The 27,590-nt window shown below is 38.0% G+C and overlaps 1 protein-coding gene across 4 annotated transcripts; it reads left to right on the top strand.

The window, feature by feature from the left end:
• The first annotated feature begins 203 nt into the window (after positions 1 to 203).
• sgsm3 (small G protein signaling modulator 3) lies at positions 204 to 27,358 on the top strand. Of its 4 annotated transcripts, none has more exons than XM_084135722.1 (22): positions 224 to 384; positions 11,240 to 11,311; positions 11,412 to 11,497; positions 11,657 to 11,720; positions 12,633 to 12,844; positions 13,192 to 13,299; positions 14,376 to 14,519; positions 14,621 to 14,816; positions 17,791 to 17,936; positions 18,085 to 18,318; positions 18,431 to 18,613; positions 19,155 to 19,310; positions 19,399 to 19,453; positions 20,259 to 20,308; positions 20,391 to 20,543; positions 21,062 to 21,132; positions 23,365 to 23,413; positions 23,505 to 23,590; positions 23,702 to 23,824; positions 24,186 to 24,246; positions 24,987 to 25,058; positions 26,569 to 27,358. In XM_084135722.1, exons 2-21 carry the CDS (start codon positions 11,305 to 11,307, stop codon positions 25,056 to 25,058), a joined length of 2,256 nt encoding a protein of 751 aa, XP_083991848.1. In that variant the 5' UTR covers positions 224 to 384; positions 11,240 to 11,304; the 3' UTR covers positions 26,569 to 27,358. The 4 variants fall into 4 exon arrangements, with proteins under 4 accessions (XP_083991846.1, XP_083991845.1, XP_083991848.1 ...); XM_084135721.1 differs by having other exon boundaries at positions 245 to 384; positions 11,409 to 11,497; positions 26,569 to 26,966; XM_084135720.1 differs by lacking the exon at positions 24,987 to 25,058 and having other exon boundaries at positions 204 to 384.
• Positions 27,359 to 27,590: the final 232 nt, after the last annotated feature.

Raw genomic sequence — 27,590 nt, 5'->3', positions numbered from 1 at the left:
CGCAAAGTGAAGTTTCCAGATATGATGTAAAGTAAATGTTGAAAAGATTGGTAAAATACGGTTTAACGTTACTTTCCTCCATTTTAAATCACAGTTACCGTACTTTCTGCTATAGAAAGTTTTTTTTTGTTTTTTTGCTTTCAAGCAGACAAAATCTGTTAGTAGGATGGGAACTAGTTCTTTAGGAAATCTCTTTTGGCGGAAGGATATAATCCTTCAGTGCGAGACACGAACAGGTGTATGACGCAAAACAGTCGGTCTGTCCACCATCACAAAACCCGAGTTACAATTACACATCCCATACTTGCACCGTATCTGCAAAATATATGCTTAATAGTACAACGAAGTACATCTCTTCAGAAAGGTGATTCAGCATGACGTAAGGTAAGAAGATAGATAACATTTGTTGGTTCGCTAGCTCGGTGGCTAATCGTAGCGGCAAGTGCATTGATTAACGTTACTGATGCTTGGATGGCTTCTGCCAGCCAGCGACCAGTTAGTGTCTCGGAGCTAAAGCGGGCTATCATACATTTTTAGTGTACTGTTTACGTGTTATTTAGATGTATTTTCTCAGTAACGGTTTCGACTATGAAAGCGGCACACAGATTTGAATGTCCTCTCAGAAGTAACGTTAGTTTGCACGTATTGAGAGTATCGTATATTATTGAGGAGCAGTATGTTCATAATTGGAGGACTTGGTTGCTATAATTTGCCCTGTATATGTAATAATACTGAATACAAAATAAGATTATATTAAGGAACGTACATCAACGTTTCTTCTTAAGGTGTTCAACTCGTGAAGTTTGCTTGTCTGACAGCAGCAGTGTTTTGACAGTGCGCAACTTAGTTTAAACGCACTCTTGTACGATAGATGATTGTCTTCTAATGTCTCTGAGGAGATTAATTTCCTGTGTTTTATTGGGTTCGGTTTCCCCGAACCCTTATTAGTACAGCAGATCCGTTATTCTGAATGATTCATTGTGAACTGCACCCGTGCGCTAGTTCGTGAACTCGTTTCAGGTGCCATATGGTAAAATGACTCGTCCTGCCATTGATTATTCCTTTTTTAAAGGTCTCCATAGAATGTAAATGAAGAATGCGGTCATGCTGGTCACGTCATTTCTTCTCTGGGACACAAAATATGATCCTAGACACTAAGAATATTTTGTACTGACCGCTTTAGTCACCATTCACTTTCATTGCACATTTTTCCATAAAGTGAAAGGTGACTGAGACTCTTATTCTGCCTTGCATCTCTTTTTGTCTTCCACAAAAGAAAGTCATACAGGTGATGACTAATTTACTTTTGATAAACTATCCCTACATTCATTTTTTTTTTTAAATACATTTTTTTATTATTATATTAGAATAATAATTAGTTTAATATTTTTTTAAATGGTTAAACTATTAATAAAATAGTTTAATATTTCTCCTTTTTTTTATTTGTTTCTCTTCCACAGTGCTTCATAGGATTGTAGTTCTTTACCTCACTGAAGCTGTTAAAGGTGCAGTAAGCAATTTCTGGTAAATGTTGTTAATATTTAAAATCACCAATACAAACAAGCCCCTACCCAAAAAGATCTCACCCCTAGCTTGATGCCTCCACCCCCATGTTCACTAGCGTGTGCAACACAGGCAATGACAATGGGGAAATCTGCTGTGCCTGCCGCTCGAGGGTATGATGCCATCAATAAGTGAAAGCAATTTGTGTTACTATGATAATTCAGGTTTAATGTCTAATTGTAATTTAAAGGGGTCATGAACTGGATATATAAGTATAAAGTGTTTCCTGAGGTGCACTTATAATTAGGGATGGGGCCGATCCGATCCAGTATCGGTATCGGGACCGATACCAGCGTAATTTACGTATCGGATTTTCCCGATCCAACCTGCGGAGATATCCGATATCCATGAGTCATGTCTGCGCTTTATAGTTGTCTGCTGAAATGACTCCAAAAGTGATTCCCGCCGGCGAGTCTGCTAGCTGGTTTCAAACTGCGGAATGGATTTCCTAAACAGAGGCGCGGCTCAATGAGACACAGAGTTATGAGAGAAATCCGTTCCGCAGTTTGAAACCAGCTAGCCAACATGTCCGCTTTGTGTAAATACTTCACACTGGAAACACCGCAGAGCAAGACAGCTAAATGCAATGTTTGCAAAGCCGTAATTCAGAGCTCTTTAAAGCTCCCTCGCGTCGTACAACACAACGAACGCAATCAAACATTTAAAAAAGCACCACGTTACTGTGCGTTCACACCAAACGCGAATAGCGCGTCAAATTCGCGTCTACCGCGTCTAGGAGACGCTTGAATATTTTGAATCCATTCGCGCGTCTGAGGTGAAATCCTGTTCGCAGTCTGTTTGCAAGATGCTGATGTTGATCGAGCATTCATCGAGAGAGTAACTGCATAGGAGCAAGGATCACCCTTCAGATAGTGTGTGTAAGATGTTTACACTTGCACTTTTCTTATATTTCAAGACTCAAGTATTTGACATTTTGGGAATGTAATAAATATTGACATGACAATCAATTTGAAACCCTTACAGTTGCATATTTGTTTTCAGAATGGGATTTTTCCTGTTAACAGGATTTCCTGTTTTTTTTTACTTCCTTTTCTGACCTTATACTTACCTCAAGTTTCCTTTTGGGACATACATGCATACGTATATCATACTTGCCTGAGAGAAGTTTATTTCAGCATCATATAAAATAAACAATAATGATAACAAAAATATTAAAGCAAACACAGCTCTGGTATCGGAATAGTATCGGTATCGGCCGATATCCAAATTCAGGTATCGGGATCGGATCGGAAGTGAAAAAATGTGGATCGGTGCATCCCTACTTATAATAATATGATTTTTACATCAAAAATTGACTTTAGAAATAAATGGCTATACCCTGATTTTAGTCCTCTGATTTGAACGCTCTGTTTGAAGGGACGTGTCTGCTGTGAGACTTAAGTGTTAACGTCCACTACTGTGATTGGCTAAGATTCATAATGGATCTCATCATTGCAACATGATTTCTGCACTCTCACGAATGCTTTCACCATAAATAACAATGCAAACACGATGTAAAAACAGTAAGAGCTGCATTGTGCAGTGTAACAGTGTCATTGATAATGGGAGTTTTGGCAAGTGTCCAGATAAACTGTGTGATTGATATCTTAGGTGACTGTAAAGTCACCAAAGATAAAGATAAAGACTGTAAAGTCATTCTTTGATCACATTCAATTTAATCACAATTTAAATAAGATTATTTTCATGGTACTAAGATAAAGATAAAGACTGTAAAGTCATTCTTTGATCACATTCAATTTAATCACAATTTAAATAAGATTATTTTCATGGTACTAAGAGAAACAATATGAAGTTGATCATTTAGTCACTGGTTTGATTTACTGATGCATAAACAGTAGCCTATTGAACGATTAGACAAAGAAAATCTGTCAGAACTTGAATAATCGCACATCAGAAATCACTGATCACAGATCAGGCATTAGAATAAACATGATTACTTACATTTTTGTGGCGTTGCTGACGGATCCATATTGTGTTTGAAATGCCTGGGCGAAATTGCGACTGAATGACCTAATAATCCACTGTGAAATGTACCGAATACAAACAAATAATGCACTGCTGAGACTTGCACAGTTGGAAAAAAAAACCCCACTTTCCTTGCATAAGTTGCATTAGAATCCTTATAGAATGTTATTGATCCTGTGTCAATCTTTTCTCGTTTTCATGTCACTATTCACTAACGTGCCAGTGGGCGGCGCTAAAGACTCTGTGACTTAGGCCTCGTTTACACTGCAGGTCTTGATGCCCAATTCTGATTTGACCCATATTCGATTCATGTGTTTAAACTTGCCATACTATCTGAAACATCGCGCATGCTTAAAGGGTTAAATTCTCTTGCACAGATGGACGAAAGCGAAATATGATTGATGCTAGCTCTGCGATATAAGCAAAGTTCGCCAAACATCACCATGATTTTGAGGCGGATGAAAAGTGCCACCATAGCAGCGTGCGCATATGCTTCAGTTATTGTGTGCGAGAGATCTCAGGACTGGTGGGAGCATATTGTGGCGGGCTTTAACGAGAAGCAGTGGGTCTGAAATTTTAGGATGAGCAAGCCAACCTTTGATATGTTGTCAACGTTTGTCCACATTCCTCTCCTACGACGACACAACGTTTCGTCGGGCCATCCGTCCCTTTGCAGAAGCGCGTCGGGGTTTCTCTCGTCATTAAACCGCGGAGACGTTGCCTAATGCCTCAGAAAATCCGATCTGCCTGTTTACATGACAGTCACATTGGCACATATCCAATTTATATCTGATTTATTTCCACATATGAATGAAGCCTGAAACCGATCTCGAAATATCCGAATGCATGTGTTTTTTTCCTGTTTACACTGTCATAGAACACATCCAATCTGTGTCACATATGAGCAAAAAATCGGAATTGGGTCACATTTCACTGACAGTGTAAACGAGGCCTTAGACCTAGGTGTTGATCATCTTCTGCAAAGGCGGTCTTTCACTGCACTATTACGTCATAATTCCACACTTTTCAGATCCTGTCGTTTTCTGTCCTTGATCTCAATAAAAGCTTTTGGATAGTTTTGAGTTTTGAAACGTACAGGATATTTTTATAGTATAACGTCCTCTTAACTGTCAAAAGATCAAGCAAAATTTGAATTCTCAGTTCATGACCCCTTTAACTCTACTCCTTCCATCCCAAAAAAAACAAACACCCCAATAACAGCCTCTTAAAATGTAATCTTTACATGTTTATTAGGCCACCAAGAGTATGTAATTTCTGCGTAAAGTGGTTTCAGTTGTTCCTATATTTTAGAAGTAAAGCTATTGATGAATCATGATTTGTTTGTAAAAATGTTCGTACGCAGATTTCACGCACAAATTTGTGTGTACGGATGCTGGGTGAATGAGACCCATTGTTTGGTCAGTGCTAACAAAGATTTTGTCAGCTTGAAGTTTTGGAACCTTCTTTAAAACCGACACTCCCTTGACATACGTATAGTGTGGCTGTAAGGTTTGGCTCTGTTTGTCTACTGTGGTTCACGCCCTCCTTAAGCACAGGGTAGTTTAGGATATCCTGCCAGAGATCACCAGCTTGTGACACCCAGGAGCTGAGATGTCTGATGGCCTCTGAGTGTGTCCAGCTGTGTTGGAAAAAAGGTACCCCAGTAATAGCCTCAATGGGAAAGATCCCCTGTCTCTCAACAGCCCCACCTCCATCTTTCCTTCCTCCAGCTTCTTCTAGTCACAACACGCCGTGAGTCATGTAACACACTGACTGCCCCCGTCCCTCCCTCTGTTCTCCCCTTCTTGCTGACGTCAGAGAGCTGCCACGTGCCTCATGGCATGAATGGCCTTCAGTTGGCAGGCGTCTCTCACAATCACGGCCTCGCACACACCAGTGTTATTTTTGTGTCATTGGGAGTAGGTTTTATTAATATTCTGAATTTTTATTTTACATTTTTGCTATTTTTATATATTTTTTAAAGTTTTTATGATGTTAGTACATCAAGTTACCTTTATTACAAAAATGTTGCCTCATCAACTAGCCTAGCTAATATACCCGTTATTCCTCAGCCACACCAGCAGTTTGGTCATTTTAAATTCACCCCAAAATCACAGTTACCCTGGTGTCGGTTAATGACAACGGTACAATGATCTATCTACCTAACTTCACATGATCCAATCTACTTTCATTAGCAGCTTGCAGCCCACACTCTATTTTCTTGAGAGTCCTGGAATTTGTAACCTATACTGTTATAGGAAATTGTAAGGTTTCTGAGGTTTGTAAGGTTTCTTCTGAGAGTAGTAATTTTAATGATTTCGATTCTGCTTATTGATTCCAATTCTTATCGATTCCTAATTTCAATTCCAATAAGGTAAAAAAAAGCCTTAGATATCATTTACATTTAGTCTTATTGTAGCTGAATATCATGAACACTTACGCAAGGAACTTTTGCCTGTGGTTTAAAAATACCATCGAAAAACTAGCCTAACTAATATAAATTTCAAGCATTATTAAAGACAAGTAAACACTCAGTAATAAAATAATGAGCAATCGCAACAAATAGATACAACTGAACAAAGATACGATTGAAATAAACAGTGTTTTAAGATTTTCAGGTACAGAAACTGTATTCAAATGTAAAAATAACATTGCACTTTATAAATAAAATGTACATTACAAATATAGGCCTAGTTACAAATATTATTCAGTCAAGAACGAGTGAATTTTCTCTTTGTCTTTTGTTGTTTGATTAGTGTTAGAGACGGCTGCTGTCACTTTAAGAGTTGCCCAATATAGTTACACATGCCTGCAGCACTGAAAACAGCGTGCGAGTCGTCTTGGGCTTGAATGGTTTAAAATCACCTTTTCTGTGAGCGCGCTTTGGATTTGTCCACAAAAAAGTACAAAAAACAGCGTGCGAGTCGTCTCGCGCTCAAAGTCATAGTGAAACGCTCACAAAGGAATCGAAATTTAAATCCGATTCCTGACCTCAAGTATTCGATTCCAGAATTAGAATCGATTTTCGATTCCTAACCCTATCTAGGATCACTGACTCCTATCTCACACACTGATCACTTCGGCTGCTTTCCTTTGTTTTTTTGGTTGCTGTGGGATCTGTTGCCATAGGGATGATACTGTCGATGGGGTTCACAGCGTGATGAGGAGTGTCATTGTTTGTAAGTGTTTGTTTATGATGGAGACTCCTACAGAGAGCCAGCAGTGATGTCTTGACTGTCCTCTGAGGCTCAGGCACACTGGTCTATTGTACATGAATCTGATCTCATTTGGGTTTGTAAATGGATAAAAAGCTATATTTTAACTTTGAGAACTAAATGGTTTTCATTCAATGTTTTCTTTACAAAATTCTTCACTAATTTTATTTATTTACAAACAGAAAATTCATAACAAGCTGCACATTATACGGATATAGGCTAATGTAACTCCATTACATTGGAGTACACTGCAAAACTTTATTGATGATTTGAAGACATTCTTATTGATGATTTCCAAACTTTCACAAGGCTTTTTTGTTTTGTTTTTTGCAGTTTGCTGTTTGCTTCACAAAACAGGGTTCCAGGATTTACAAAACCTTAGGCCTATATATGTTAGCCATTTAGATGATGTTATCTTTGTAACAATGTAGAACATTGGTTCTCAACCAGGGGACTTCAGCAACCTTATCCAAAGCACCAAAATAGGGTTAATAATAATAATAATAATAATAATTTCAGCAGAAAAACATCCTTATAGTTGAGGTCTCTCTCTCTCTCTCTCTCTCTCTCTCTCTCTCTCTCTCTCTCTCCCTCTCTCTCTCTCATATCCTTTAGTGAAATGGAGCTTCCATGAGGTTGCATTATGCATATCCAGATAACATCTAAGTTTTCCATTGCTCTCTTTCTTACACACGCACACACACACACACACACACACACACACACACACACACACACGTAGGCTGAGCAGGAAGATAAGCTCTGGTGCATTTATAGAGCAGTCCTTCACTCTTTGCTTTTTATTCAACAAGGAAGTGATTTATTTTAAGCAAATGAGGAAATTGAATGGTGCATCTGCATACCAGCTAAAAAGCCTCTGGCTGGTACAGCAGCCATAAACCATCACATTTCTTAAAACACTGACTCGGAGACCAAAAGGTCTGAGAGCTTATAGGTGAGAATCCTGGCATTCAGTTTTGCTATTGTTTCTTTTTATGTGGGTGAGCCTATAATCTCATATCCCCTCTCTCTCACGCATTTCCTTAAAGCTGCAGTCCTTAACTTTTCGGTTAATAAACAAACTGCATGCATCTTGTGGAAGAACATTGTATCCGGAGCTACTTCTCTCTGTTTATGTCTATGACGACTGACGAGTCACGCAGGTACTGGGCTACTCCGCAGCAGTACGGCCCGAACCAGTCTAAAATAGTCCGAATATAAACGCTTATTATGGGTGGACCGTAGTGATTCAGGATAAGACAAAAACATGGTTTGGAAAATGGATTCATGATATACTCACTTATTTGATCATTTTTGTCCCTGAGTTCAATATGCACAACCCCCTTTTTCCTGAGCATGTAATTGGCCAAGCCTTTCCGTCCCTGGAACAAGCTTCTCATCAATAAACGGTAGATGACATCCTAAAGCCTGTTTTTTTCACAGATGATTGCTTTTAAAATGTATTATTTGGGGTTTAAACCATTTTGCCCAAATATATCAGGTACATTATCTTTAACGGGTTTGTTATGAGTTTAGAGAAGAAACAATGCCGTGGAAATTAACCTACTAATCTGACTTCTTCACCACGGACAATTTGAACAACCCGCAGTTGTCAATATAATATAATACAATACTACAGTACCTTCTGGGTAATTCTCATCCCGAATACATGCAGTACTTCAAGGTAATTCCCCTCCTGAAGTATGGTGACGGTGTGAATGATTGAAAGAAGTGATTGATTCAATGACTCGCTCTTAAATAGTCTACGTACCTTGTTTCATTACAGGATTAATCAGTGTTGAACATATCCAAACTATAAACTTTTATCACAGTTCTTCTGTGATAATATGAATATTTGTAACACAGAAATAACAATACCCTGACATCTCTCCTCTCCCGAATTTGATAGCGGCTCCCTGACGCCCGCAAATTATATACAATATCCCCGAAATCGAGAGAGCCTGATATTAAGATGTCTGTGCCATCTCCCGGAAATAAGTTTTTGCAGGGTGGGATTAGGGATGGGACGGTATGAAAATTTAATATCACGATTATAGTGCCCATAATTATCGCGATTATCAATATTATCACAGTTTTGTTAAAACGAGATGAAAGTGTTCAAAAAGAGTTGATGATCACACTGAAGGCATTTCAACAAGTTTTATATTTGAAAATCAACAAACAAGAAATAAAACAAGCAGCTCTATGCACCTTTTAAAGCAAGATTCTATTCTGTGGCATTTCCTTCCTTATAATGACGGTCGTCAATAGCAACGCATTATAACACTGTGCACATCCATTGTAACGGCCACCTAGTGTTAAGTAGTGTTCATGACATGAATGTTAATGTGCCTTTAAGATAACTTCTTCTATGGCGTACGTTATTGTATGCATGCTGTTTTTATGTGAGCGCGCACGCACAGTGAGAGTGAGATTGCTCGCGCAAAGAGGAAGATGGCCGATCTACTGCTGACCGTTGTTTTATTATAATGTGTTTACTTCCACTTTGATTTGTAGCGTGTTTTAGTGTTTTCTTTTCCCTTTTAACATTCGCTCTTCGACATGTATGTGAAGAGTGTGCTTAACTGAGAGAAAACATCTATAAAAGTCTCATGGAACTACCAGTTCATTTGCACTGTCTTGTATTCTTCATCTGGGCAGACTTCAAACTCTCTGAAAGACGTTACACCATGTATCACAACGGAAGCGCTCTCTCGTTTCATTCAAATACAACTTGCCGTCTTGCGTCTCCGTTTTTAATTGTATTGAAAATTAAATCAGAGTTGATTTATTGTTTACAGAGTTTGATAATATTGTTGTAATCATCTTGTCTGAACGATTGTTTTCCATCCTTGATTAAGTTTCCCTCAGGACTTTTGTTAAAGCCAAAATATGACCACACCTCAGAATTGGTTCTCTTAAAAGGCTGAAAAATCTCCCGAGCACGGTCACTGCCTTCCGCAATTCCTTCTTGAATAAAAAAAAACAACAACATTGCGTGCTGCGCCTGCGTCAGACTGTTGCTGGCTGGACAGGATCTAAAATCGTGATAATCAAACACGGTTTTAATGATAATTCAATTTTAAACAATATTACTAACCGTCAGTACATTTTATCGTGGTTTATAGTGAAACCGGTAATCGTCCCATCCCTAGGTGGGATCATGGGATGTCTGCTGTGTGGTTGACTGTTTTAAAAATAAGTTTTTTGTGAAGCTGCTTCATAACTTTATATGACAACTGCTCTCTCTGGCTCAGCAACAACGCCAACACAGAACTCCTTGCACAAATGAGCAATCGCATAAATAAACACAACTGAACAAAGATGTGATTTAAATAAGAATTTTAGGTTCAGAAACTGTAATCAAATGTAAAATAACACTGCACTTTATAAATAAAATATACATTACAAATATAGTTACAAAAGTTATTCAGTCAACAACAGCGACAGCCGTTTGTTGTGTGATTTGTTAGAGATGGGAGCAGGAATCTGCGGTCACTTTAGGAGCTGCACAGATCCAATAGGCCTATACTGTTGTGCTTTGTCAACTGTTTTCATTCACTTAAGACATAACCGACTGTGTTAACACTGATATTTTGACATTTTTGTGTGTATTTGTCCGTTCAAGTGCAAAAAGACGCGGACGAGAACTCTGTTCAGTATCGCACACTATTACCAGACACGACTCCCAAGTTGCTCTTTGCAGGAATAAAAGTTGGAGCTCACTGGTTACAACAACCTAGAGAGATTCCCTGAACAGATACATGTACATCTATATCTTACAGTTGAGAAAAAAATCAATGCTACTCAACTCTTCTTCACTGTGATTGGTTTGTAATTATCTAAGTTAAATATATGACTGTTAGTTCTACTTTGTTAAGCACTTTTTGGGTAAGTCTACAGGGTCTTTGACCTGAGCATCCTTAGTCTGCATTTTCTGCACATTCCACGTTGAAATCCCCTTTTGACCACTTCTGAGGCCATTACATAAACCATTTCCATCACACTAGGTTGTACACCCGGTTGATGTCAGTGTTACGGAGAGAGAAGTCTTGTAAGGTATTGTGTTGTCTATGGGCTTCTCACTGGCATGATTAATTTATCTGAACATGCTGTGCTGCTGAAGATTTAGCTCGCTGTCCCGTGTGTCTGCGTTGATTTGGAGAAGTGGAGCATAAAGGAGGACACAGTATAGGCTAACTGCAGCTCAAGTTTAGCTTTAAAAAAGCTTTCAGACACTTCACTTCCTCATAGCGTACTTCTTTTTTTCCTTATTGAATTGCACTAAAGTAATGTTATATGATATTCTGCTTTGTTGGCTCCTTTAAGCACATATTTTGAGGTGATTATTTCCACAGGCTGTGAATTGCATTGATCACTTGAGGAATGACGCTCTCTATGTGTGTTAATGGCTTTACTTTGTCTTGTGGGAAAGGTTTTTTCACATTTGGTATGTGTTGCTCTTCCTTATCTAGGGCCTGTGAACCTCAACCTGACCTGCTCTCATTGGACTCTTCTCTTTAGACACTAAAAAAACACCATGTCAAGTAAGCTACCGCATGAATGCACAGATTTTTAATTGTGAGCATGGCTGTATTTGTGTTTTGTCAAACAGTAAATCTCCTCATAATGTTTTCTGTTTAGCAGGTAGTTACACTCCAGCCCCAGGGGGGCCTTTTGCGGCCCTCACACCCAGCATGTGGCCCCAGGACATCCTGGCAAAGTACTGTCAGGTAGTTTACTTGCATTTCTTTCTTTTTATTCTTAGAGGGCATGTTTTATAATATTGCATTGATACTTAAGTGCCAGATAAATGGTGTTTTGTTATTGTAACATCTTCATTGTCATGGGAGATGGTTCATTTCTCACAGACGTTGTTTTGATTATTGCAGAAAGACCCCAGTATGGAAGCAGAACTGAATTATGATGAGTTTGGGTTCCGGATTGATAGTGAAGGTTGGTGTGGGAATATCAGCACTAATAAAAAGTTAAATAGGGCTCAACCTTAACACTTGTCTAGGACAACCACAGAAAAACAGCTAAATCTGTACTTATATTGTATTATGTTTATTCACTAAGTTTGCATAATCTTAATGCTACTGTATATATACAGTATATCACCAATCAAAAGTTTGGGGTCAGTAAGTGTTTCTTTAATTATTTTATTTAAGAAATTATTACTTTTACTCAGCAATGATGCATGATGTTGATCAAAAGTGACATTTATAATGTTACAAAAGATTTATATTTCAAATAAACACTATTCTTTCTTTTCATCAAAGATTCCTATAAAATATTTATCATAATCTTCTCAAAAATATTAAGCAGCACAACTGTTTTCAACCTTGATCATAATAAGAAATGTTTTTTGAGCATCAAATCGTCATATTAGAATGATTTCTGAAGGATCATGTGACTGTGAAGACTGGAGTAATGATGCTAGAAATTCAGCTTTGTCATCACAGGGATACATTACATTTTAAAATATTCAAATAGAAAACAGTTCTTCTAAATTGTAGTAATATTTCACAATATTAGTTTTTTACTGTATTTTTATTTTATAAATGCTTTGGTGAGCATAAGAGACTTCTTTCAAAAACATTTAAAAATCTTACCAGCCCCAAACTTGTGAATAGTCAAGTATATAATATGTATTAAATAACACTGTATAATTATTGCCAATAATTTAATATGTTAAAGCTTTGTTGTAGAAGTGTTTTTGGGATGGGTGACTTGGAAAAGTAAGTGATCAGGTTTGAAAAGATGAGTAAAAAGGAAAAGCTTAATGTCAAGCCCTCTTAAAGATCATGTCTCATCTGGTACTGTCTTCTTTGACAAGTTTGAAAGTGGGTTTTTTGTGCGTTTCAGATGGTGTTGAGACACGGAAATGGCTGCGTGGTGAGGGAGCTCCTCAGAGAGAAGACCCTCAGCAAAGACTTCGCTGGCAAGCCCATCTGGAGTTCACCCACAATAACACCGTAGGAGACCTGACATGGGACAAGATCTCCCCCACACTGGCCCGCTCAGACCGCCTTCGGTCCCTCGTGCTGGGGGGCATACCGCACAGCATGAGACCACAGGTCAGCACTGAGAGCCTTTGTTCATCGACCTCTGAATGTGCTTCTGTGTGTGTTTGAACCTCACAACATATTTAAATCTGTCTTTGTATTGTTACACAACATCAGGGGCTAATCTTCTGATGTAATGTTCCCATGGCAACCATGTTCATGCTTGAGGGATTCTTAATCTCACTGAAATAGGACATGATGTCTTGGTAATATCTTGTTTATGCTGTATTGCTATTTTTAGAGATTCCCATGAGAACAGCGGTGCGTCTCGAATCTGTGATCTTCCAGCCGTATCTCTGCTGGATCTTTGTGTGTTTATCGGTGTCGTACTCCATTGTCTCTTTTATGCATTTCTTTAGTTGTGGATGCGTTTATCAGGGGCCCTGCAGAAAAAGCGAACATCAGAAATTTCCTACAGGGAAATCGTCAAAAACAGCTCTAATGATGACACTACAGCAGCCAAGCAGGTACATGTCATCTCTGCCATAGATCTGATAAATGTTGTTCTTTTGAACTTTATATTTATCAAAGAATCCCCCAAAAAATGTATCTCAGTTTCAACAAAAATATTAAGCGGCACAGCTGTTTTCTAAGTTGATCATAATAAGAAATGTTTCTTGAGCACCAAATCAGCATATTAGAATTATTTCTGAAGGATCACGTGACACTGAAAATTCAGCTTTGTATCCCGCTGCTCCTTCCACTTCCGCTTTTATTCGTTTATTTCCTCTGAAGATCCTCCAAACCTCTCTCCTGATTGGCTCTTGCATTTGTATATACAATTAACCTGTGCGGTTCATCCCGAATCCTTCACACATCACAGGAATAAAGTAAAAATAAAATAAATAAAAAATATATATATATTCTTTTACTCTTTTTTTAATTATTTTTTTATTTTTTATATTACTCTTTTTACTGATTTTTGATCAAATAAATGCAGCATTGATGAGAATGAGAGACTTTAGAAACAAAAAATCATACACAACCCAAACATTTGAATGGTAGTGTATGTCATTTACATTTCAAGTCAAGTCACCTTTATTTTTATAGCGCTTTACACAATACAGATTGTTTCAAAGCAGCTTTACAGTGAAAACAGGAAAATGAATCATTCATGATTCAATAAACATTTATTTATTTATTTTGCTGATGCATACAAACGACAAAAACAGGAGCCTGTAATTTTAGCACTTAGAAGTTATGTAGAAATCTTATTGGAAAAACATGTTCTGTGTTTTCTTCCAGCTTGATGAGTAATGAAACATGCCTATTCAAAAAGATGTTAGCAAGCTTACATTGTTCTATTATTTAAATTCACTATGGCAAAAATATACGTAAAAGATAATATCTGAATATCTCAAAATAAAAGTCTTGAAATCTGTGCTTAAAAAAAATAACTACTTTTAATTTGACCTGTCTGCCACAAGTGGTTTGTTTCAGCTAACATCAATATGCATTTTATTCATGATTAGTTTGATTAATTAATTTATTGCCATCTTCCAATATTTCCTGTATTAAGGTTCTCTCTCTGTCTCTGCTGCAGATAGAAAAGGATCTTTTGCGGACCATGCCCACTAATGCATGCTTCAACACTTTGTCGAGTGTGGGGGTGCCCAAGCTCAGGCGGGTCCTGAGAGGGCTTGCGTGGCTGTATCCCGACATCGGCTACTGTCAGGGCACAGGCATGGTGAGGAGCAACCTTAACACAGAGTCTTTGTCTCTCTGCTGTCTAACGTTTGGATCATCGGGTGTCAGACTCTGTGGCATTTGTGTTTGTCTTTGATGCAGGTGGTGTCCTGCCTTCTGTTGTTTCTGGAGGAAGAAGATGCTCTGTGGATGATGTGTGCTCTGATAGAGGACATACTGCCTCCCTCATACTTCTCTTCCACTCTGTTGGGTGTTCAAACTGACCAGCGTGTGCTCAGACAGCTCATAGTGCAGTATCTGCCTCGCCTGGATCAGCTGCTACAGGAGCATGACATTGGTGAGACACACATACCCTCACATTTACAGGGTCCTTTAAACATCTTTAATTCAGTTTGATCAAATGTAAGGTTATAAGCATGGTTCGAATTACGTGGGAGCCAGTGGGAGCTGAGCTCCCATAGAGAGAGGATGAGCTCCCATGAAAGCAGTAAAATCATACACCTGAGGGGGTCTCTAAAAATCATCAGCACCATTATTTTAAATTACAAATAAAGCACTTTTTGTAGCATGACTTAAAAGATAGGACAAGATGCCAAACACATGGATCTCGCGGGATCTCGGATCGTCATCATCACACTACGGTACATCCTTATGCTTAAATCAAGTGATAAAAGTGCCGCTGCGATCATTGGCGCGGATACTGTGTTTGTTTGTGGCTCGCGCACAGTCTTCACTCGGGCGCGCTTCCATCCGTTGTGGAGACTCTCTATTCGTTCCAGTAAAATTACAAAACAAAATGCACACAAACGTGTCTCTGCCTGATATAGAACCACTTATAAACATAATCGGATTTGATGAAAAAAAAAAAACTGATATGAGTTCGGATTCGAACCCAGAACTTCTGACGCGTTTGACAAATGTTCTACCACTGGACCACTCAAGTACACGGCCAAATCTGACGGATCTATTTCACTTACGTGAAAATTCTGACAAAAAACTAACAGCATATATTAGACCTCATTAAACGACAAATTAAACCAAATGTACTATTTAAATTTAATTGTGTTACCAACGCTTTTTTATTAAATTTGTATTATATTTACAAATTTTTATATTACATTATTAAGCTACCGCGCCTGCTCATAGGCTACATTTTTTTTTTTTTTAAAGAGACCCCCACAAAGATGAAATCATAATTCGAACCCTGGTTATAAGACTTAAAGGAGAACTCCGGTCAATTTTAACATTGAGCTCATTTTTTTGTACATTTGGAGTGCTGTCAGTACAGAGAACAACGACAAAAATCGGTGTTGCCTACACCGTGTTATCCTCTTTTTAAAATTTGCACCCTGTTGACTTCAATGGGGCAAGTTTTAAACCTGCTTTTAGCCTCTTAACATCCTTGATGTGTCATTACAAGTGCACAGGTCATGTGAGTGATGTTAAAATTGACCGGAGTTCTCCTTTAAGCCTAGTCCCAGACTAAAATGCATGTTTGAGCTGTTTTTAACTGAAAGCACTGAAATATATCATTGCCAAGTTTTGTCTCAAGATACACACCAGTTATGTTTTTTTCTAAGGCATGTTTATAATAACTATTTAAATGTTCTAATTGAACTAAGGCCTAGTCCTGGCTTAATCTAAGACCTATCTGTGAAACCAGGCCAACAATTATTATATATCTTAATTGGTATAACAAAAGTGTTAATTATCATGTTAAAGGTGTAGTAAGTGTTGTCTGAGAAATACAGTTGATATTTGAAATCAACACCCAAACAAACACACCCGTCCTTTCACACAATGCAACACAGGCAACCACAAACAGCAGCCGCATCAGACAGCTGTGACTCTTCAACAACAACAACAACAACAACAGCATATCTTGGTTTTGTGAAACAGCAGAAAGAAAGCAACCTCTGCGTCTGTTTTCAGGCCGCTCCTTAACGTCTCTCCAGTGCAAGAAAGCTTTTCCAATATTAATGCGGGACCTAGTTCTTGCCTGATCGTAACCATTACGATACAGTTATTCCTCTGACCATTTTCTCTTTGGTAATATCTCAGCCATCTTTCTTTCTACAGTCTTTCTACAAATCTCCCTTCTCTCTCTTCCCCTATCATCATGAGTGTTGCTGCTGATCGGCTACAAGTCCGTTGATGTGTTCAGTGGATCGGTCCGGTCCACTTTGTTTTTTCAACTATTTACACAACCTGGACTATGTACAAATACATTTTTTTCAGCACACACCCAGAGCAGACATCTAGCAAATATTCACAATTTTTTTATTTGGGTGTTGATTTCATTTTTCAACAGCGTTTCTCAGAAATCATTTACTGCACATTTAAGAGGTCTTAAATTAGAGGACCAAAAAAGCAGGAATTGCGATACAGCCATTGATTATTAAACTTCAAAAGGCGATTATTTAAATGTAATTAATGTGAGAGCTGCACATTCAAAGTCAAAACGCTGCACGCGCTACAGGCTCTCGGTTTCAGCGATTCGCAATCAATGAATCCTGTGCATTTATCCCAAGTGACTGCCTATGATTTACTGTTGATGAATAATGGCAATGTTTACTTTATTGTTTTTATCTTGTAGATGTTTGTAGAAGTGCATATTTATCAGCCCTCCTTATCACTTTTAAAATAAGAGTCCCAGTGTATTTTGGGCTTGTCTATAATTAAAAGTACCACATTATGCATAAAATCTTTTTTTTCTTATGGATATTAGTTGTACAGATAAGCTGTATTGAGCATTTAATTCAACATAAACTCTTGTGGCCATCACAGGAATGAAAGTCTGGAATGAAAGAACATTTAACACATTCAGTTTATACATTTTTATGAGCATCGGCACTATAATCTATTTATTACCTTTCTTTACGCACATTATCATATCAGCAAAATCCAATATCAGTCATCCTATAATTTTTATGTATTGATATATTAGTACATAAACCATTTTTAATACTTGTGTATATTAAATAAAACTAGTCTTAAGTACTTTAAAATTGCAGTTACCCTGTTTTGAAATTTAATGTACAACTGCTTGTTTAATTAAGTAAAATAATCTGAGATGCATGATAACATTTTATGGATTTGTTCTGTAGGGACATATGATATTAATTGTATTTGTCTTAAAAAGCCTAAAATTTTATTTAAAAAAAATGCAAATACCCTGATTTACTTTTGCAAAAAGTATTTAATAAATGTTGCTGGGTTTTATCATCAATTTTGCATAGTTCCAAAGATGTATTCCTCCTAAAAATATGTTAAAATAAAATAAAACTTCTATCGTTTGTTTTCCCTCTCAGAACTGTCTTTAATCACTCTACACTGGTTCCTCACTGCATTTGCCAGTGTGGTGGACATACGCATCCTGCTGCGAATCTGGGACCTGCTCTTCTACGAGAGCTCAGTGGTGCTTTTCCAGGTTACACTGGGCATGCTGAAGATCAAGGTAGCACATGTCTTTGGGTGTTTTGCTTTATTGTATGAAAAAAAACTAAAAAACATTCTATTTACTAAGCCTTCATATGTTAAACAGGGCAATCATGAGTGTTTATGACACACAGTCAATAATAATTGTTTTTTCCTGTGTTTTAAAGGAGGAGGAGCTGGTATCGTCTGAGAACTCGGCATCCATCTTCAACACGCTGTCAGATCTGCCCAGTCAACTAGAGGACGGGGCCGCAGTGCTGGGAGAGGCTGTGCGTCTGGCAGGATCTCTGTCTCAGGATAACCTAGATACACTCAGACACAAGCATTTGGCCTACATCCTGGCAGAGCAGGCCCAGCTCAACTCCAACAACTCCCATTCTCTCCACACCAACCTCAACAAGGTGAGATCACGAACCTTTAACCATCATCTGTGATGCACACATTTTAACACACCCCAATAACAATATACAAAATGTGATCAAAGGCTCGCTCATAATTGTCATCATTGTGCAGGTGGTCCGTAGACAAAGCCTGCACAGGAAATCCACCCTGAGCTCGCTGCTCTGGGGCGAGGACGAGGTGGAGGCGCTAAAGGCCAAAAACATTAAACAGACAGAGCTGGTGGCAGCGCTGAGAGAAGCCATCAGTCGCACAGCAGAACACTTTCACTGCCTGGACCCCCGCAACTGCAGCACTGTAAGAGCCACTCAATCAAATGAATCACATTTATAAATCTGCCAGGAAGAAGTCAATTAGAAACAGAACATTTGCACTGAAACGGCCACACTGTGACTCATGTATCATTGCACTGAGCCATCCGGATGACTCGCTGAGTTGTTTTGTTGAATTGGATACATTAGGCCTATGCAACAAGAAATTAGCAGAACACTTGCATTCCCTGTAAACAGACCACTGTGAGTCATGGAGAGTCTCGAGTTATTAATCAATTGTAATTATTTAGTCGGATAACAAGCCAGATATTTCATTTGATAATACGGAATTCCTCTTTCTGTCCATCTTACTTGTAGCCATTAATAATTTATTAATATGATTATATCATTGTTTATTAATAATTATACTAATGATAACAATTGTAATAATGATATTTATAGTATTGTAATAATTACAATTATTATTTATCATTATTAGCAATATATTTTTTATTTGAGCCCATAAAATGTTTGTTCTTGTTAACGTTTGTTTTGTACATTCCTTGTGTGTGTCTCTTTCTCTCTAGGATTTAACTCCAGACTATTCTATGGAAAGTCATCAAAGGGATCACGAGAACTTCCTGGTCGTGTCTCGGAATCGTCGGAGACGAGCCAAAGCCTTACTGGACTTTGAACGGCACGACGATGATGAACTGGGTTTTCGGAAGAATGACATCATCACAGTGAGAAACAGCTGTTTCTGTCATCTAAACATTTTAACTGATGCTTCACCTTTCATCCTTAACTGTGTATTTCTGTGTTTATTCTTAGATCATCTCACAGAAAGACGAGCACTGCTGGGTGGGAGAGCTGAACGGCCTAAGAGGTGAGCTGAGATGACCTTACAATAAGCTTATGCCCCTTTTTACCAATGTTATACAAGTCTCAGATGTCCCCAGTATGTATCTGTGAAGTTTCAGCTCAAAGTACCCCACAGATAATTTATAATACCATGTTGTAAATGCCTATTTTGTTAGTGGAAGGAATAACGTGCTGTTTTCATGCCCGTATCTTTAAATGAAAATGAGCTGTTGCTCCCCTCTGTGCTTTCCAGAAGAGGGCGGAGCCTGTATAGCTCGTGCCTCGGATACTCTGCCAAAAACGAAAACATCTGTTTGGTTTTGATTATCATCTCTATCGCGGTCACGCTTACGTGACACTGCAGTTCTTCATCATCATGAAAGCTTATTATCTGCATGCGTTTTAAAGCCAAATCAGTCTAAACTTCTGATTATATGGTTTTCTGAGCTCGTAGAAAGTAAACTACTCATAGAAAGCTGGCTGTCAGATGGAGCGTCCCATGACTATTGAACTAAGTTCTCTTTCATGTGATACTGCGCTTAAACTATGTTTTTGACATAACCTTGCATGTAATTTGACAAAGTTCACATAAACACTGTCGTTTATGTCTCGCAAATTCACAGTACTGATAAAAGAGTAGGCAAAAAAGTACCTGGATGACCTTCTACTTCCAGCGAGATTCTGGTGTGCATATGATACTATATAGAACTTTTTAGCAGCCCTGAAGTAATTAGTCAAATTCAAAACTCAAGAGTACCTACCTACTCAAGAGAGTGTGCGATTTCGGACGCAGCCAATTAGTATTTCCCACAACCATTTTGTCTTTTTAGGCTGGTTTCCTGCAAAATTTGTGGAAGTCTTGGATGAACGAAGTAAAGAGGTGATTATAAATAATGTCTTTGCTTCAGATAATTGGTTTTTAAGAGGTTTATTTTCTCATGCACATCTGTGGTGTTGTTCAGTACTCTCTGGCTGGAGATGACACCGTAACTGAGGCTGTCAATGACTTGGTCAGAGGCTCGTTGTGTCCTGCTCTCAAGGCTATCTTTCAGCACGGCCTGAAGAAGCCCTCCATACTTGGGGGACCCTGTCACCCATGGCTCTTCATTGAGGAGGTACATGAAATGTTGTCTTAAGCCACGGTCACACTAGTCTTTGAGCATGCAAAATTTCCTTGGATACTGCAACGGTCTTGATTTAACGTCACGCTCTGCAGTCTTTTTTATAAACAATAATTCAACATAAAACAAATAGTAATACACTCAAGATGTAAAAAATATACAATCTCATTGACTTAACTGCAAAAATATCTCACGCCGTGACGTATCTATCTTCTACTGGTCACATGTCTTCACGTGATGAATTCGCTGCTCAGAGTTCACCAAACACCAAATGTTGGTGAAAGGCATTCACCAACATAAACTTGTGTTTGTGGTCTGACGCATTCGCATGCATATGAATGGAAGTCAATGCAACGAAAAGTGTAGTGTGACCGCCCTGTTACTCTCTCCTTTTTTTTTTTTTATAGTGCTTTTGCAACAGGTTGTGCTACCTATATAAATATACAGTATAGATGCGTATATGCCAGTAGTGAGTGAAAGAGTGTGTGTGTGTGTGTGTGTGTTGATCACAGGCAGCCAGCAGAGAAGTGGAGAGAGATTTCAACTCTGTCTACTCCAGACTGGTGCTATGCAAGACCTACAGGTGAGACATGTAATAACATAAGATCCAGAGGTGGGAGTAAGTCACACATGTGCAAGTCTCAAGTCTTAACCTTCAAGTCTCAAGCAAGTCCAAGTCAATTTTGTGAAAAGCAAGTCAAGTCAAGTCACTGCTTTATGTCAAGCAAGTCAAGTCAAGTCGTAGCTTGGGTCACAAGTCACTGGCAAGTCATACAAACGTTTGATGACTTCACTGAATTTATATATTAAAATAAGTTAAAACTACAGAAGTTGTGGACTATGGTTTTATTTGCAACATTTTTTTTTAAATATGCATTTCCACATACAGCTGAGTGGTTACTCCAATAAAAATCTATAAAGTAAATAAAATTTCAAACTACATAGCCTAAAATGTAAATGTAACTGAAATTAGGCCAACATTAAAGCATGAAAAAATAAATATGAACTGAACGGTTTTATAAAATCATTATCACATTTGCAATCGCGCCAATATTCTGAAAATATTTTTTAATATCATATGTTATAGGCTAATTATAAAAATAACTCATACTAGGGCAATTTTTCCACCACATTTTGAATTTTGGGTGCATATTAATTCTGCTGGCATTTTGCCCCAACCCCCTGATAACATAACCCTGCTTTAAGAGAAACATAAAACACGACAAAACATTAACAGTTTTCTATGTTGTTTTTTGTCATTGGAAAGAACGACATATTTGGCTTTAAAGCATGATTTGAAAGAAATGTGGCAAATGTTATACAAAACGTATGCCATCATTAATTATTTGAATATTGACAACATTACGCTACATTTGAAAACATAATTGTGTATAAAGAGGCATGCTGTTTTGACCAATATTCTCTCTAGATTTAAAGATAGTCAAATTAACTATAACAAACAGGTTAAACAAGCCATAGCTTACTTTTAGACGTGGTGAATGAAGTTCGACTGTTCGAGGTTGTGATGGTCGTCCGACATCTAGGGTTGCCAACCGTTCCGTATAATACGGAATCATCCCGCATTTGACACATTAAAGTCTTGTTCCGTATTGAACTATTTTTGAGAATCAATTCAGTGCAAATCCATGACAGACACATAGCTTCTAATATATGTCAGAATATTAACGAAGACAAGAAAAAAAAAAAAACGGTGCGGTAGATACCAATTTCTCCCTCTGTTTGTCTATGATCAGCGTAGCATTTTTAACATCTTGGAACATCATCAGAGAAAGCCCTTTTAATTGGTCGTTTCAGTCATTGTGAGTCACGTATCGTAGCAACGATGACGACAAGTGACAACAGCGGGAAATGTAAAAATGACTAACATTACCTCCGAGCAGCCGGCGAAAAAGAAAAGAGCACTAAAATATAGAATTGAATGGGAAAATGACTACCCGTGGCTGGAATGCGTGAGGGACAATGAATACTGTTGTTTATTTTTCTTAAAATGCAGTCTAAGCCGATGAGTTTTGAATGTTATATGTTGTATTTGTTTAAGTTAAAAATAAAACGTATTATAAAGTAAACAAATGATCGAAATGATCATGATAGCCTTTATATTTCATATCTATGTGGTTCAGTCTTGTATATTGATTAGGCCTACTTCGCTATTCTATAAATATATAGGCCCAATAAGTTGTATAAGTTGTATTATAATATGCTATAATGTATGAAATATATTTATCTAAATGTATCAATTACTTTCCACAATATTCACCAAAAGTCATAATTTCAGGGGTTATTTTTCAAAATTTTCTTCCGTGGGGGCATGTCGTCACAACCCCCCCTACCACAACCCTACCAACATCCCTTGCCTGTTATTATGCGTACAGCAAATCTTCTTGTATGAATATGGTCAATTTCTAGTGCTTATATCCAAAAAGAAACGATGCTAGGAGATGTTTTTGTATTTAGCGCGCTCACCGCGATGTATGTTTTTTCTGGGCTTGTGCAGCGTCACGCAATCGCGCAGAATCTGATGACTGGCGTCAATGGTTCCGTTGCTTTAATTTTGTTCATCAATTGATGTTGCGATGATTTATATAAAAATGTATATCAAGTCATTCTCGAGTCATACAGTTCAAGTCAAGTCTCGAGTCATTGGATCTCAAGTCAAAGTCAAGTCGAGTCATTTTCTTAATTTAGTCAAGCAAGTCTCAAGTCCTTAAATTTGCGACTCGAGTCCCCCATCTCTAACCTTCTTTAAAACCTCATAAAAGTAATTGGTTGACCGGTTGAATCCTTGTCTTTTTAGGTTAGATGAAGATGGGAAGGTGCTCACACCTGAAGAGCTACTGTACAGGGTGAGTTTTACAATAGAAATCTTGTCAGTGATCAGCAGTTGAGTACTGTTTATTTGCGTGTGCATTGAGCGCTCTCTGCCTGTCATCTTAGGCAGTGCAGTCTGTCAACATGAGCCACGACACTGCACATGTTCAGATGGACGTCAAGTTCCGCTCGCTCATCTGTGTGGGCTTAAAGTAAGTCCCCCTGCTGGTTTAGTATCTCTTTAATTTTCATTTCTTTTCCCATAATGCAAGCGTGCAGCATAGACTCTCTATACTCATCTGTATGTGTGTGTGTTGTGTCAGTGAGCAGGTGCTGCACCTGTGGCTGGAGGTGTTGTGTTCCAGTATGAGTGCCGTGGAGAAATGGTACCATCCCTGGTCTTTCCTGCGCAGTCCTGGCTGGGTTCAGATAAAGTGTGAACTCAGGTAAGACTGAGCCTCTGCTGATGGGCTGAAATTTTGTTACAAACCATTCAAACAGAGGAAAATTTAAAATTTAAATTAGAAATTTAAAAATGTGTTAATGTAGTTTTTATTTAATTCTCAAGACTTTAATTAAACATTAAATTTTCTCATAAGCCATAGTAATTCATTTGTTTAATTTTTTCAAATCTTTCACAAATTGGTCTGAATGATTCATTGCTGAATGATCTGTAATCATAAATGGAAGGGTCGTTAAAATGAATTGGTCAAGAAGTGTTTAAAGCTTTTCTGTGTATTAGAAGTGATTGCCATAACTGTTATTTTGAGTGTATTACTGACATGAGTTTGTATGTGCTGCTTTCAGAGTTCTCTCAAAGTTTGCCTTCAGTCTCTCCCAAGACTGTGAGCTGCCTACCAAAAAAGAGGTGCGAGATCAACACTTCTTCACTCACATTCACTCAGCGTCTCACATGTCCTCCCACACGCACAAAGACACTAGGGGTGTGAATCGTCACTGGTCTCACGATTCAATCTGATTACGATTATCATGTCAACGGTTCAATTTGATTCAATATCATGATGCGTTGCAATATATTACATAAATTCAACAGCAGTTTTTCAGCACTCGTCAATCTCACCATTTAACCCAATGAGCATGTTATACAAAACTCTCAGACATTGACATTGCCTATTCATTGCCTTTTCATCCTTATTCTTAGTGTGAATTCAGGACACACTTTATTTATTTTTATATAAATATTTATTTTTTCTTCTGAAAATCTGATGACATATTTTGCACACAGGTAAAGGTGCCCAATATCAGTCATTTCTGAAAATAAATTACAAAAGTAAAAAAAAAAAAAGTGTTTTGGAAAATAGCTCTTTATTTGATTATCATAAAAATGTGTTTTCTATACAGAGATATCGACATCGGTAAATATCGGTATCGGCCATAACAGCAATATTAATATCGGTTATCGGTATCGGCCACAATTTTCACATCGGTGCATCACTAGCTACAACGGTTATAATTGATTATGGTCTATTACTGCATCGATGCAGAATCGTCCACGTCCACATCGCGCTGCATCTTAGTAACGATTCATTTCAACACCCCTTAAAGACACCACGGGTAACGTGTTTGCGTGTTTGTCTGCCATTCCAGAAGACTCCCGTTCTCAAATCAGAAGTGGTGGATGTCTTGGTCCAACATCACCTCTTTAGTTGGGACCTCTAGGTAATGCTGGCAACTAGTTACTAGCCTGCTGCTTGATAACTAGCTGCCAGAGCAAGAAGAAGTGGTGGTGGTGGTAGTAGCAGCTTAGTAGCTGTAGCGCTTGGTGTGTCCTGCACTGCTGTTTACATAGTGGCTCCAGATAATGTGAACTAAACCTCTAAAAAAAACAGTTTAGCCGCTTTTGTGTTGAATGCTAATTAAGCTCTAAAGCAAATATTACTCTCCACTACATTTCATTTCAGACAGACCCCTGTATCCCAGTGTGCTTGTAAAGATAAAGCCTGCTCACACCAAGTCATATGCAGCTAAACAGCCAACATTTAGCACCAGAACTATTCACAATGCATCTAATGCTGCTTTATTTAATCGTTTCATCAGTTTTTGCCAGTTCTCCATCTAAATCAAAGGGAAATTAAAGAATTTTTCTTTAGTCTCTCACCAAGGCTGCATTTATTTGATCAAAAATAGTAAAATTATGAAACTATTACAATTAAAATAACTGTTTTCTATTTTAGTCTATTTTAAAATGTAATTTATTCCTGTGATCAAAGCTGAATTTTCAGCATCATTACTCCAGTCTTCAGTGTCACATGATCCTTCAGAAATCAGTCTAATATGATGATTTGATGCTCGAGAAACATTTCTGATTATAATCAGTTGAAAATGTGATTAAAAAATTGAGACAAACAGTGATAATTTTTTTTTCATGGTTCTTTGATGAATAAAAAGTTCAAAAGAACAGCATTTATTTGAAATATAAATATTTTCTTACATTATAAATGTCTTTACTGTCACGTTTGATCAATTTAATATCCTTGCTGAAAATTTTTAAATTGTACTGATCCCCAAAATTTTAACGGTACTAGTGTATAATATATCATATTATAACATGATAAATGCAAACTCATTGAATATTTATTTATTTTTGCACCTGAACAATTGAAAAATGCATTTAAAAATATGACTGTAATCAAAACTTCATGCAGACATTCAACTTTGTGTGAACAGGCTTTAGGGGGGATTGTCTGGATGTTCTGACAGAATTCAGTGTCGGAATTGACAGGTGTTGCACAAGATTATATTGTGACTATTAAGTATACATGCTCGTGAAAATCCTTTCTTCAGTCTAGATGTAGGATTGATGCTAATGGTTGTCTGTCTTCGCTGTTGTCTGTAAGTAGCAGTGACAGGCATTACCTGGAGTTCAGAATTCACTTAAAAGCTTGTTAGCTCGTAGAGGAATTTCCTCTCTGTCCTTTAGCTGAGATGTTGTTAGAGCACTGTGGTTCTCATGTCACCAGTGACCTTCTTGACTTAAGCACTCAAGCACTGATAGAGTGCCATGTTTAATTACAGCAAGATAGTCGTGAAAATAAGCGGGAATGCTGAGCGCAGCCATTTGTTTTTAATTAATTCAGCCATTTAAGACAACAGAGAGCTGTTTAATCAGTGCAGTGCAATTGTGAAGACACATTACCAAACGGCTCACTTTACCCCACTCTTTTTCCAGGAGAAGGAGCAGAGCCCTTTGAAGGAGGGAGTTCAGGACATGTTGGTGAAACATCACCTCTTCAGCTGGGACATCGATGGCTAAAAAAACAATCACACACATCCCGCGAGCTGCAAACATAGGCCAAATCACTCTCCATCTGCAGAAAAACAGGGGTCACATGTGAAATTCATGTTCATTTCATGTACAGCTTTATGTCACATGGCTGAAATGGTGAGTGTTTGTGTGTCTTGGCACAATAGTTTCACTTTTTGTGACTCATTTAAGAGTCTGTCTGTAAAAAGGAAGGAGTCCTTTGCCAAGAGTTCACACAGAATCAAACTACAGAAAGGGCCAGTGTGGTCTGTGCACTTCCTCTCCTCCGAAGCAAAATAAATATTGCACCATTTGGGGCACAATTATGGTGGTTATGACTCATAAATTAATCTTGGCTTCTGAAGGATTGTTTTGAAGAGCTAAATCAGTGTCTGAATGATCACGTTTCACATTTGTGTATATTAGTAATGTAAAATCTGAAATTAAACCACATTTAGCCAAACACGTTTTCATAATTACGCTTTGCAATGTCAAAGGATTGTCAAATCAAGAAAGATGGTTTCCAAAATAACTGGTTACCACCACGCATTTGTAAAATCAAATTACATCTACAGCAAACTAATGATGGCAGGTGATTGAGACTTTATTGTAGTCTCTCTCTCTCTCTCTCTCTCTCTCTCTCTCTCTCTCTCTCTCTCTCTCTCTCTCTCTCTCTCTCTCTCTCTCTCTCTCTCTCTCTCTCTCTCTCTCTCTCTCTCTCTCTCTGCCACTTGATTGAATCAGCCTCTATCAGGCCATGTGTGGCAATGAATCGAACCATGTAAAGTATGAAGAGAAAGTGGTATTTAGCTTTTTTTGATATGTAGAGTTGAAGTCCAGTGCTGCATTAGTCTAGATCGAGTCAGAATGGACCACTCTGATCCTGTCAGAATGACAGAAGAGTCTACAGCAGCACAATTACATGATACAGTAAGTTAAAGGAAAAG

This window comes from Abramis brama (assembly GCF_963993115.1).
Source record: "Abramis brama genome assembly, chromosome: 1".
NCBI classification, from domain to species: domain Eukaryota; kingdom Metazoa; phylum Chordata; class Actinopteri; order Cypriniformes; family Leuciscidae; genus Abramis; species Abramis brama.
Note: the sequence above shows the minus strand (reverse complement) of the source record. Positions and strands in the feature narration are given on the sequence as shown.